Below are 13,683 nucleotides of genomic sequence, written 5' to 3' on the forward strand. Positions count from 1 at the left end.
CACAACTCATATTTAAATACACGACGAATATAAAATATTAACAAAGTAAAATTCTCAGTCATGAATATTACTGGAAATGGAAGCTCACACTAGTGATTCTATATTACATGCTCATCATAAAACACCACGGAATACTGTAGGATTGCGCGAAGATATAGAACAAGAAAAACACAAAGACTTATTTCAGTATCTAGGTCCACAAGTTTCCAGGTTCACCTGCACCTAGAACTTGGAACCTGTCTGTTGGAACCGCTTCCCTATTTTTGGAACCTGAAGCCTACATTGCATAACCTAAAATCTAAAACCGAACCAGTTCCCACCAGATTGATTCTTCGGTTCTTGATTTTACCTCGGAACCAAGCTCACCCTTAGCACAAATGGCCTAGTAGTGAGCTTTTCAAATGGTTTTGAGACCTCTTTGGTTACATGTTCAAATCTCTCACTTGCTACTCAGCCTCGAAAATTCTCGATTCGTTTGCGGCGTAGCTTCGATTGTACACGGCGCCAGGATAACCTCGGTTCTAATCTCACCAGCATTGCGATGGGAAGCGGCAACGAGCTCGCTCAATTTCGACTCGAACCGAATATCCTATCACGAATGAATGGGGAACTCCCGAGATAACGTTCGGGGGGAGGGGAGGGGTTGCCGAGACCGGTCGCTCTCTCCAACACCCATTAAAGAAAACACACACATGAAACAAACCCTTGCTGACCAAAAAAAAAAAAAACAAACCCTAACGAAACTTCTGTCTGCACAACAAAAGCAGAATGGAAGTGTAACAATCTGGTTGGTCTTGGGGAGTTGGGGTTTACTCTTCCTTTTTCGTTGGTGGGGTTGGATATTGATACTGTTGAAATGGAATGGACGGCCCCTGTCAAAATTTGATCTTTCGGGGCGGGTTGGGTGTTGGAATGAGTGCATGGTAGAGAGCGTCCAAAGGGGGCATGATGAAGGCCCACTGTTGCCTGCTTCTGTATGTCGCGATGTACGCTCCCTGACACTGCACATCGTATACACATTCGCAGTTTTGAAGAATCAGAATCTGGCTCCGACTCCGTATCTCACTTTACATTGCATTTGCTCTGGTCTTCTCTCTCTCTGGTAGTAAGCTCTTCGAAAACTTAAAAGTAAAAGATTGACAGGTCTGGTCTCGTCCTCCACCACATCAAATCGAAACGGTGAGGTGGATGTGCAATTTTCAACAGAGAAATCTCGCACGTCTGTGACTACCCTAAGTAATTGCATTTTTATCTTGACAGTACAAAAGAGAAGAATAGATTATAGGCCATGATTTCATTCAAGATCACAAAATATTTTATGTGCATGTGTTTGATCGATAAAAAAAAACTAGGAGAAAAAATGTGCCGACATGATCTCCATCTACCACAAAAACCCCTAAACTCTCCTCACCGTGACGTTGAAATCTCAATTTTTTTTTTCGTGTCGCCAAAACTCTCAAACTTATACCCTTAAACTCTCCTCATTGTGATGTCAAATACCCTAATTTTTTTTTTCGTGTCACCAAAACTCTCTAACCTTTACTAGTGTAGTAAAAGCTTGGGTTATTGATATGACGGTGGGCATAATTAAGGATTTATATTAACACAAAAAAAGTTTCAGGTATTGTTATTATGACGGACATAATTTAGATTTTTTGGTGACACAAAGAAGAATTTGGGGTATTGATTTCAAGGTGGGTATTATTCAGGATTTTTGTGGTAGTGACCTGAAATTTAATTTTCCATCGGTTATTGTGGTTTGAATTTACATCTACAGTACCATTATGGGGTGTCAGATAATAGCCTTAAGTCTTTTTATTCGATTTATTACAAGTGAAAAAAGAACAATCACAGTCACATGTGGTGGGGGAAGACTAGCATTTATGCAGTATAAATTTCTCCAGTCAAATTGTTGAGACACAAATTATATTTCACGTCGTACTTTTCTAATTTTAGTTTTTTAAGTAATAAATAATTATGAGTTTAATTTCAAGTTATTCTAAGTTAGGGGCAACACATACTATCAAACCAAAAGATTGCAATATAAATTCTTTTAGAAAAATTAATTAATGTGCAGGGTATATTTGTTTCGTGAAAAATGAATGATTTGAAAAATATTTTTCTAAAAATAATTGTTTGTATCGCTTACAATAATGAATGAATGAAAAATATTTTTATCGTTTACGAAAATATTTAGATATAAATTGTTGTTGATAAAAATATATCTTTTATCGACTAATTATTTCGAGTAATACAAGATGTTATTTTTATGAAAATATTTTTTAAATTATTTATTTTCCTTGAAAATGAAACAAATTTTGTATCCAAGGGCAAGGGAGACCACCCAACTACCTTAGGTATTACACACTCAATTTCAAGCTCCACAATCAGCAAACTTCATTTTGCCAATGCATGGTGAAATTTCACTGGTTGCAACATATAAAATACCTAATTATCTTAATTCTTTATTTAATAAGTCCAGTCATCCTCGTTCAAACATGCAAGCATGGGATTAGTTCATTAAAAACGGCTAATAAACTAAACCTTCTGTCCTTTATCAGGAAAAGAAACAGAAGAGAAGACTAGGGTTTCTGTCATGAAACTCAACGGGGGAAAAAACGGCGAAGCTTATCTGTTTGGCAATTATTCTTTGGATTTTCGAAAAAATAATATTGGCGAATGAATTAGGGCCACAAGATCTCTGAGTAGCTTCACTATTTAAGAGGACACTGCAGAATCTGATATAAGCTTCAATCGTGTCATCTCATCAGCATCTGAGTACTTACATTTTCCTCGACCGACCCCGCCTTGGTTTCCGTTCAACAAGAACGAGACAGAAAAATTGGAGCGTGAAGTGCAATCACGTTTTCATTCTGTCTCACGCCACAGTTACTTCAAAAGTGCGATTTCTAGACCATTTCTTCCCTGTTTGTTGTTTCTCTTGTCCCTTTCCTTTCCGTGATATGGATTGTATTCTTCTGCTGGCATTTCATGACATGAACCGAGTTTAACCCATTAATCTTTCCCAGTTTCTATTTGCCGATTTGAATTTTCTTTTTCTCGCTCCTACAGCGACGAAACTTGCGAGACCAACACGTGTATTGGACCAATTCGGCTTATGCATGTCTCCTCTTATTTTCATGATCTTTGTAATCAGTTAAATGACTAAAGCTCTTGGAACATGGGACGGTTCACAGAAAAAAGGCACATAAATGCCACCATCCACTTTTTGACAGAATGGTGTCAACCGGTTCTGAAGTTGAAGCACGTGCACAAAAATGCAGGAGCAGCTGCAAAATCTCGTTCCATCAAAGAGTGGGGGGCTTTACTTGTTTTGGGCTAATTTTTGTACATTCATATTTCATGAACCAAGTGGAGTCTCTGCAGTTGGGTGGAGAGTAGATGGGACCATGCTTTCTTTAAATGGTTACAAAGTTTAAGTTAGGCCAAGGATAAAAAGAAAAAAAACTCTCATGCTAGGTTTCCTATCATGGCATAGGCCTAACATTAAATTGGGAAATATTTTCCGTTGAGAAAACAAAAGAGGGCAAGTCAAAGAAAGAGAGAGAAGTGAGAACAAAGGGTTAAATAAATGATTGCAGAGAGAGAGGGAGAGAGGGGAATGGTTTCTCCAAGAAAAGAAAGTTGGGATTCTGAGGAAGGACCGGTGGGAGGAGCAATTAATCCCATGAACAAGAAACAGGTGTTCATGTCGTGGAGTGACCTGTGTCATTCAATTTACATTAAGAATTGAGGGGAAGGAAATAAATAAAAGGGGAAAACGGAATCTCTATTGGATTCTTGCAGAAAATCCAGACCTTTGACGTATTCTTTTGTGGCGGCATTGCTCAGATTCTCAGAACTCGCTTCCACTCACCCCAACAGATCTCAAATTTCTCAGCATGTGTTACCATCATATCTTGTTTTCTGTCCGTCTCGGATCAGTCACATCATGCTCTCTCTCTTTCTCTGTCTCAACTCAACGCATGTAGATGTGACATCCCAAATCTTAGATTTAGTCCAGACAAACCTTAGTGAATGATTTATTAAGTAATACTTGTAAGATTAAAACGGGAGGATTCTAATCATGCATAGAAGAATAAAATTTAAGCATAATTAGAATCAAATGCGGAAAACAGGATCGAAAATAAACTGACCTCCAGCCATTGTTCAACTTTACGTTCGTTGGAAATCCACGGTAGTTCGACATTAATTTGAGAGCGATTACGGACGCACTCTACTAACCCAATCCCCTCGCGTACTGATGGTGTATTACCGAATGAGAGGGTTTGCGTTAGACCTTGTGTTAGCCCTTATGGAATGAACGTTCATCTTTATAAACCGCTTCCCATCAAGGCAGTTATCGAAGAGGGCGGTTGTCACCGAAGGGGTACGAAGCGTGGAAAAACCGACAGTGGATAACCGTCACTCAAAAGAGAAAACGTGGGTCAAACCTAAATGTGGGATCACATTACAAATATAACATTCTCCCACTTGATCCCAACATTTTCATCATACAGATTACTCAACCAAATCCACGAAAACCATATGCTTAAGAAAAGAAACAAAACACATGAATCATGGCGACATGTCCTCTAAGAGCGAGTAATATCTTCCATGTATTACAATGCATCTTATTCCTTTAATGTCAGCCCATATGTGACAACACATCTTAATGAATAAACCCTATGTTTATTCCAGAACCAAGGATAATTGTTATTCTCATAAACAACTAAATGTGTACACCAGAAATTGAGAATAACATTACAATTGAGTAAGAGTTTCAAACAACAAAAATCGTCCGTACGACAATAAATCACATTATGGGAACTATTCCCGTACTAGCCACATGATCCTTATACTTCATTGGTGGCATGCCTTTAGTTAAATGATCAGCTATCATCAATTCAGTGCGAACGTGTTCAATGACCACTTTATTCTCCTTAACACGTTCCTTTATGGCTAAATACTTAATGTCGATGTGCTTACTTCGACTGCCACTTCTAGCATTTTTAGCCGTAAAACCGCAGCTGAATTGTCACAATATATTCTTAATGGCCTAGAAATAGAATCAACAATTCTAAGCCCTGAAATGAAACTGTTCAACCATACACCATGCGAGGTAGCCTCAAAACAAGAAACGAACTCAGTCTCCATAGTGGAAGTAGCAGTCAAAGTCTGCTTCGCACTCCTCCATGACACGGCTCCGCCAGCTAACATAAAAATGTATCATGATGTTGATTTTAGAGAATCAACGCAACCAGTGTAATCCGCATCCGAATAACCAAATACTTCCAAGTTGTCAGTCCGTCTATACATAAGCATGTAGCCTTTAGTACCTTGAAGGTATCTCATCACTTTCTTTGCGGCTTTCCGGTGGTCTATCCCTGGATTACTCCGATATCTTCCCAACATTCCCACAAAGAAAAGCGATGTCGGGTCGAGTGCAAACCCGAGCATACATCAAGCTTCCGACAGCAGAAGCATATGGGATGTTCTTCATTTGTTCCCTTTCTAGATCGTTCTTCGGGCACTGGTTCAAATTGAACCTATCACCCTTCACAATGGACGCTACACTTGGTGAACAATCTTTCATCTGAAATCTCTCCAAGACCTTATTGATATAGGTTTCTTGAGATAGTCCTAAAATTCCTCGAGTTCTATCTCTATGGATCTTAATGCCAATGACATAAGATGCCTCACCCATATCCTTCATGTCAAAACTCTTAGAGAGGAATTGTTTCACCTCATGCAACAACCCCTTATCATTGGTTGCAAGTAGAATATCATCCACATATAGCACAAGAAAATAAATTTTGCTCCCACTGACTTTCTGGTATATGCATTGATCCATGATATTCTCTACAAAGCCGAATGAAGAGATGACATCATGGAATCTTAAGTACCATTGGCGGGATGCTTGTTTCAAGCCATAGATAGATTTCTTAAGCTTGCACACCAAATGCTCACCTTTACTAGAGGAGAATCCTTCAGGTTGTTTCATGTAAACCTCTTCCTCTAGTTCCCCATTGAGGAACGCCGTTTTCACATCCATTTGATGTAATTCCATATCAAAATGGGCAACCAAAGCCAAAATAATACGAAGAGAATCTTTCTTAGATACAGGAGAAAATGTCTCTGTGTAATCGATTCCTTCCTTTTGAGTGAATCCTTTGGCAACAAGTCTAGCTTTATATCTCTCAATGTTGCCCAATGAGTCCTTCTTAGTTTTGAAGACCCACTTACAACCAATGGCCTTCACACCATTAGGCAACTCAACCAAATCCCAGACTTCGTTTGATGCCATAGAACTCATCTCATCCTTCATGGCACTGTACCACAAATTGGATTTATCACTACTCATGGCTTGTGAAAACGTTTCAGGATCATTCTCAGCTCCAATATTATAGTCAGACTCTTGTAGATACACAATATAATCACTAGAAATTGCTGATTTCCTCATTCTAGTAGATCTTCTTAATGTTGTATCAACATTCTCTTGAGGATCGTGTTGTTCAACTGGTTGTTCAACAGCTTCTGGTAATTGTTGAACAACTGGATCTACCAGATCATTATCAGCAAGTTGTGGAACTTCAATAGTTGGTTGTTCAATAGCAGGCTGAACTGAAGGGGCGTTATGAACAACAACCAACTTAATACTTGAAGTGGAAGGTTGAGTATCTGAATGATCTTTCTCAGGAACAATGTCCTTCAATCGATCACTCCCACTAATCAAGTCATTTTCAAGAAACTTAGCATTTCTTGATTCCACAATCCTAGTAGTGTGAGATGGACAATAAAACCTGTATCACTTGGACTTTTCGGCATATCCAATAAAATATCCACTTACAGTCCTTGGGTCCAACTTCCTTTCCTGTGGATTATAGACTCTTACTTCAGACGGGCATCCCCAAACGCGTACATGTCGCAAACTAGGCTTCCAACCTTTGAATAACTCAAAAGGCGTCTTTGGGACAGCCTTGGTTGGAACTCGATTTAATATGTACACTGCCGTCTTAAGAGCTTCAGTCCACAAGGACTTAGGAAGTTTGGAGCTACTAAGCATACTCCGCACCATGTCCAATAAAGTTCGGTTTCTTCTTTCTGCTACGCCATTTTGGTCCGGAGAACCTGGCATAATGTATTGGGCAACTATCCCATTCTCTTAAAGAAACTTTGCAAACAGACCAGGTGTTTGTCCATCTTCAGTGTATCTACCATAAAATTCTCCACCTCTATCTGATCTCACGATCTTAATTTGCTTGCCGCATTGTTTCTCTACTTCCGCCTTAAAAACCTTAAAGGCATCCAACGCTTCATGTTTATTATGAAGCAAGTAGAGATACATGTAACGTGAGTAATCATCAATGAAGGAGATGAAGTATTTCTGACCATACGAGTCCATATCAGGACTACAAATGTCCGTATGTATGATTTCTAATATGTCTGTACTCCTCTTGGCACCTTTCTTTGTCTTGTTGGTCTGCTTTCCCTTTATGCAGTCCACGCAAATATCATAATCAGTAAAATCCAAAGTACCGAGTACTCCATCATTTACTAATCGCTTAATTCTATCTATGGAGATATGTCCCAATCTCCGGTGCCACAACACGGAGGAATCTTCATTCACAACACATCGTTTTATACCAGCATTGTCATGAACATGCATCGCATTATAATAGGCATTGTCTTGTAAATTAATTCGAAAAAGACCATCAGACAAAATACCACTCCCGACAATTTCAGATTTAAACAATAAACTGAAGTTTGAATCTGAAAAGTTAAAAGAGTAACCCAAAGGTACAAGTCTTGAAACTGAAATTAAGTTTCTAGAGAAACTTGGAACATAAAAGGTCCTTTCCAAATCCAAAACAAAGCCACTATTGAGAACTAATCTACATGTCCCAATAGCTTCTACATGCGAACGCATCTTGTTTCCCGAATAGATGCTTTGTTCACTTCCCACTGGCTTCCTGTGGTTTTGAAAACCCTGCAAGGAATTCGAAATATGGATTGTAGAACCAGAATCAATCCACCAAGTGTTGTGACTCACATCAGCCATATTATATTCATAACAAACATAAGAGGTTGGATTACCTTTCTTCTCGAGCCAGGCCTTAAATCTGACGCAATCCTTCTTCATATGCCCCTTCTTTCTACATAAGAAACATTTGGATTCCTTCTTAATGTCAGCTTGGGGAGGTATTTTACCTTTCCCCTTCTGCTTGCCGTGACCCTTATTCCTTTCTTGTGTTGCCAAATGAGCACTTTCTCCTAATTCCATAATCAGCCTCTTTTCCTCTTGAACACACATGGTCATAAGTTCATTAATTGACCATTTATTCTTATGTGTGTTGTAGGAGATCTTGAAAGGTGCATACTGTTGTGGGAGAGTGTTCAGAATGTAGTACACAAGAAATGATTCAGATATGTCAACCTCAAGGTTTTTCAGCTGAGCTGCAATGTCCCTCATCTTCTTGATGTGCTCACGCACACCTCTAACACTTGTGAGCTTTAGAGATGAAAACTTCATTATCAGGGTCATGGCATGCGCCTTTTCTGAAGTCTCAAACTGCGCATCAATGGCCTCCAATAAAGCCTTAGCATTGCTATGCTGAGCGACTGAACCACGGATACTAGGAGATACTTTAGTCCTTATGAACATCACACTAAGGCGGTTGGACCGCTCCCACTGTTCATAAAGGGCTATCTCAACTGCAGTGCTCGTGTCAGTAGGAGTAGGTGGTTCGTCTTTCCTTATAGCATAGTCAATGTCCATGCACCCTAATTGAAGAAGAATTGACTCCTTTCAAACTTTATAGTTTTCACTATTCAGTATGGGAACATCACTCTTAAATTCAGAGAAATTCACAGGTTGCAAAACTGCATATCAAATAATCATGCTTATGTCACAAAATTTGAGGCAAAATCAACATATATCATGTTCTACCAATGTAAGACATGTCACAAAATATGAATCACATAACATAAAAACTGCCTGTGGGCTAAGTTTTTAATTTAAATAGATTCATAAATACTTCATGAAGAAACTATCATATTATATTCCTTTCCTTAATCCCTGTGGGTAAATTAAGAAAAATAATATGATATTTCCACCTAATTAATCAAATTAATATAATGAAAATTCCTGTGGGATAAAATTCATCATATTAATAAGATTAATTACAATCAATGTCCATTTCCAAATGTGGTCCGAATGCTCTTAATATATAATTTAATTAATTAAAGATGCTGTGGCTACTCCTCAATTAATTAAAATATATGGATCACTAGACATTTAATTTCATGCATAAAAATATTCATAAAATGCATGAAGGATAAAACAATAAACTTAATTCGGCAAGGGACATAATCGTAATAACGGGTAAAAAGCGGGGGCAGAAGAGTAAAAAACCGAAGGGGGCGCCGGTTCCGGGCGCGTGCGTGCGCTGCACGCCGCCTGTCATGCGCGAGCGCGGCGCGGGCGCGCACGCGCACGCACATCTATGCGCGGGCGCGTGGCGCGCACAGCGCGCCTTCTTTACCGCGCGGGCGCGTGCGCGCCCACGCGCCTGCAACTGCCGTGTGAGTGGGCCGCACGCGCCTACAGTTGCGCGCGCGTGGCGACCACGCGCCAGCTGTTGCGCGCGCGTGGGGCCACACGCCTTCTTCCTCCGCGCGAACAGAAGCCATTTTCCGACGTTCTTCGCCGTTCCGCCGCACCTTCGACCGAATGGGTCTCCTCCGGTAGCCCATATCACACCAAAATAATTTATGGGTTTCGGAGACCACGTCGGCGCGACCACATGGACCCAAAATTCGGCGAAAACAACCAAGAAATTGGCTCGAATCAAGCAAAATTCCGTCAAAACGCACAAATCCTAACCCGCAACTTCCGCCGCTCAAACAGCCTCCGGCGATCACCGATATGCCAGATTAACTTAGGGCTATTCTTCTCCATGGCGGTGCGACCGTGCCGGTCCGAAGTCGAGCGGTGGGTCGCCGGAATTTGGCCGGAATCAGCGATTTCCCTCTTAGCCCCAAAAAACCCGAATTACTATTCATCTCAAAAAGCCCCGAAAAATACACCAAAAATTCAACAAGAACAAGGCAGAGGCACTAATCACGCTCTGATACCAAATGTAAGATTAAAACTGAAGGATTCTAATCATGCATAGAAGAACAAAATTTAAGCACAATTAGAATCAAATGCGGAAAACAGGATCGAAAATAAACTGACCTCCAGCCATTGTTCAACTTTACGTTCGTCGGAAATCCACGGTAGTTCGACGTTAATTTGAGAGCGATTACGGGCACACTCTACTAACCCAATCCCCTCGCGTACTAATGGTGTATTACCGAATGAGAGGATTTGCGTTAGACCTTGTGTTAGCCCTTATGGAATGAACGTTCATCTTTATAAACCGCTTCCCATCAAGGCGGTTACCGAAGAGGGCGGTTGTCACCGAAGGGGTACGAAGCGTGGAAAAACCGACAGTGGATAACCGTCACTCAAAAGAAAAAACGTGGGTCAAACCTAAATGTGGGATCACATTACAAATATAACATTACATTCCAAATAATCACAAAATGGTCGAAAAGAAAACAAATCCTCTTCCTTCCTTACGATTCCTACAATAGGTTCTCAACATACCCCCCCGGCCATGCACGTCCCTAGTCGTCAGATCCCAACATAATTGAGGCAAGAATGGAGAATCCAAACCCTAGGGGCCAAAGCGATGTCCTCTCCATCGTGAAGACAGAGAAGGAAAGGCGTGCCACCTCTCCAGAGTCTGCATTGTTCTGTCCTCTTCCTTCCCTGTTCAAAAGGCGAAGATAGAATGACACGAAGGGAAGGCAAAGGAAATGAGAAAGAGAAAACCCTGGTGGTTCTTTTCTCAATAACACCAGTACTAGTAGGCCCTTTTCTGTCCTTCGATGACAAAATTTGGGCTTTCTTGGTGGTGGCATCGAGTGGTAAATTTCTAAGTGCATTCGCAATCGGCCACCAATACATATATCGTAAGTGGACCTACGTTAGTACGGTGGTGATAACATGCCAAATTGCCATTTAATACTCCATTTTAGTGTGATTACTACATGGTTAATCTTTGACTTTTGCGTGTTTATTTTATCGTTTCTGGGCAAAGTTCCGTTTACTATTTTTGGAATGAAATCATCGCTGGCAAGAAAGGAGAATACGAGAGCACGATTGATGATTAAAGCGTTCCTGCTAAACGCGACATCATCTGATATGATGTATTGGGCAATAGCATTTGTCCCAACCGAACTAAACTTACATTGGTCGAAGATTACATAGTCAATATTACATTACGTTATGTTAGGCGGAGGAAAAGGCAAGTATGACCCACTTATACAATCTCCCCCGTTTTTTCTTCTTCTTTTTTTCACTTCAATCAATTTTATTTGCCGTTTTAGCGACACAACACAAATCGGGAAACATGCAAAAAAGTCTGTGGTTTTGAAAATACAGGTTTGTGTTGCAAGATTTTGCGAAATCACTGCCAACTGTCCTGAAATCTTAACCTGTTGGATAAAGGCATGATTCAATATTTCAATATTCTAACATGTGTTTTGTCCTTTGTGAAAACTCGGATATGCTTTGATATTTTCCCGATAAATAAAAGATTGAAGTTAAAACTCGAGAGTAGACCAAAGAGGAAAAAGTATCAAAAAAATTCATAAACATATTGTATTGATATCAATTTTGTCCTAAATATTTCAATTTGGCAAATTTAATTCTGAACATTTTAATGTTAGTTTCTATTCATCTGCCCAATTTAGGCTAGAAATTGCTAACGTGGATACTGGCGATCCTATGTGACACGATTGACGCTGATGTAGATATTTTTTATAATTTTTTAATGACTTTTTTTCCTTTCCTTTTCTTTCTCTTCTCTTTCTGCTAGTGGTCAGTTGCCAACCACCAGCGCGAGGTCGACCCTCGCCTGCCACGTTAGACTTGGAAGCTTTGATAAGATTGACGCCCTTAACTAATTTGCGAGCTTTTGTGTTTTCATGCACAGTGAACTTCAATGATTGTTTTGTCCGCTCGGATCAAGTTCATACGCTAAAAGCCCGTTTCATTAAATCAGCCTTCGAGCGAGGGAAAAGCTTTACTTCTTTCAAAGAAGATGCTTAACGACTTAACTCTAATGAAATAACGTAGGAATGGGTAAACATTCCATGGAAATTGGAAATAGAGCTCGAATGGAGATGATATAACTATTCTCTAATTTGGTTTGCATGATGGAATAGTCTTTCGATGGGAAATTTGTTCAAAAAGTCCTAAACCTACTACATTTTGACAAATTCAATCATAAATCCTTTCACATTTTGCCAAATAAGTCAATTTGGTTAATTTTAATTGGAAATCGCTAACATAGACGCCAGCCATCATACGACGCTGTCATGTACAATTTTTATAATTTATTTAAAAACTTCTAATTTTTTTTTCCTTCTTTTTTCCTTTCTTTCTTTCTCTTTTTTTTTCTTCCAAGCCCAGCGAGCAGCGAGGGCCAGCCGACCCTCATCGGCCACTGGGCAAGGACCGTGAATTCTTCTCCGATCGTGGGCGAGGGCAGTGGTCAATGAGGGTTGCTAGCCCTCGTTGGTCTGGGTAGAAAAAGAAAAGGGAAAAGAAAGAAAGAAAAAGAAAAATACAAAAAGTTTCGATTTTTAAAAAAAAAATCTTCCACGTCAACGTCGGTCATTCTACGTGGCATTATTGGCATCCACGTTAACGATTTCCAGTTAGATTGACGGAATGGACTTAACTGACAAAACGCGAAAAATATTTAGAACTCAATTGGCAAAATAGAAATGTTCCAAATTGAATTGGCCAAAGCGCAATAGGTTTAAAACTTTTTGAACAATTTTCCTGTCTTTCGACTCATTCCAAGGTAATGTCATGGCTTAAATTACTGCGATTGCATGGGAAATAAGTGAGAAATACCAAAGAATGCTCATTATACTTTGCAAAGATACAATTAAGGGCTAATACCATAAAAAAAATTCAAACTGGTATAGTCGTACTACATTAAAATCAAACTAATTTTCGTGTCATAGAACTAGTATATTTGTGAGAAATTTACCCTCAATTGGCATCCGTCCAATATCTTCGTAAATAGCCAATGTGGAAACACACATGGCAAACAACTCCGTTGATTGGGCCATGACGTGGATCCAACATGAAAACAATATGAGTGGGTCTCCTAAACGACATCATTTTAGAGAGGCCAGATCTAATGAAAATGGACTGAGATTGGGATATTTGCTAAAACCTGCTAATTTGTCCTTAAGAGAATCTCTAATTTTGCCCTAATATTTTGATATATTTGTTATGGGGTACCAATTTGGAATTTTTTGTCATGTGAAAATTAATTTAGGATAAATGCGGCATGAGTCTAATGGTTTGCAATTTTTGTGATCCAAATATTAGTTTACGGTGAATGTAGCATGAGGGTGCCAGCTTGTAGTTTTTTGTGATACCAACCCTAGCCTAATTTCACCTATTATTACATTATTATTATCATAATAAATGAAAAATCTTACAATTTTACGAGTATTCTTTTTTGTCATGTACAATTTACGAGTATGGCTACTAACTTTTTTGTCAAATAATAGTGATGATAATTTATTTACAAGTATAAACGCATCTTG

At 39.4% G+C, this 13,683-nt stretch overlaps 1 protein-coding gene and 1 long non-coding RNA gene across 2 annotated transcripts; both read right to left on the bottom strand.

Annotated features, from left to right (window-relative positions):
- Nucleotides 1-7,772: 7,772 nt before the first annotated feature.
- On the bottom strand, nt 7,773-8,276 carry LOC130140578 (uncharacterized). Its single transcript, XR_008818553.1, has 2 exons — nt 8,098-8,276; nt 7,773-7,990 (listed from the first exon to the last, which is right to left on the bottom strand). It is a non-coding gene; the product is annotated as an uncharacterized LOC130140578 (long non-coding RNA).
- Nucleotides 8,277-8,286: 10 nt separating this feature from the next.
- LOC130140662 (uncharacterized) lies at nt 8,287-8,779 on the bottom strand. Its single transcript, XM_056320592.1, has 2 exons — nt 8,382-8,779; nt 8,287-8,299 (listed from the first exon to the last, which is right to left on the bottom strand). The coding sequence occupies exons 1-2, from the start codon at nt 8,777-8,779 to the stop codon at nt 8,287-8,289; spliced, it is 411 nt and encodes a 136-aa protein (XP_056176567.1).
- Between the last annotated feature and the right edge of the window lie 4,904 nt (nt 8,780-13,683).

This window comes from Syzygium oleosum, unplaced genomic scaffold (genome assembly GCF_021117445.2).
Source record: "Syzygium oleosum isolate NSW1041296 unplaced genomic scaffold, Sole_v2.1 Sole_v2.20, whole genome shotgun sequence".
NCBI classification, from domain to species: domain Eukaryota; kingdom Viridiplantae; phylum Streptophyta; class Magnoliopsida; order Myrtales; family Myrtaceae; genus Syzygium; species Syzygium oleosum.

Excerpts from the sequence above, each read along its gene's own strand:
- LOC130140662 (XM_056320592.1), bottom strand. The coding sequence starts at position 8,779 with ATGGACATTGACTATGCTATAAGGAAAGACGAACCACCTACTCCTACT.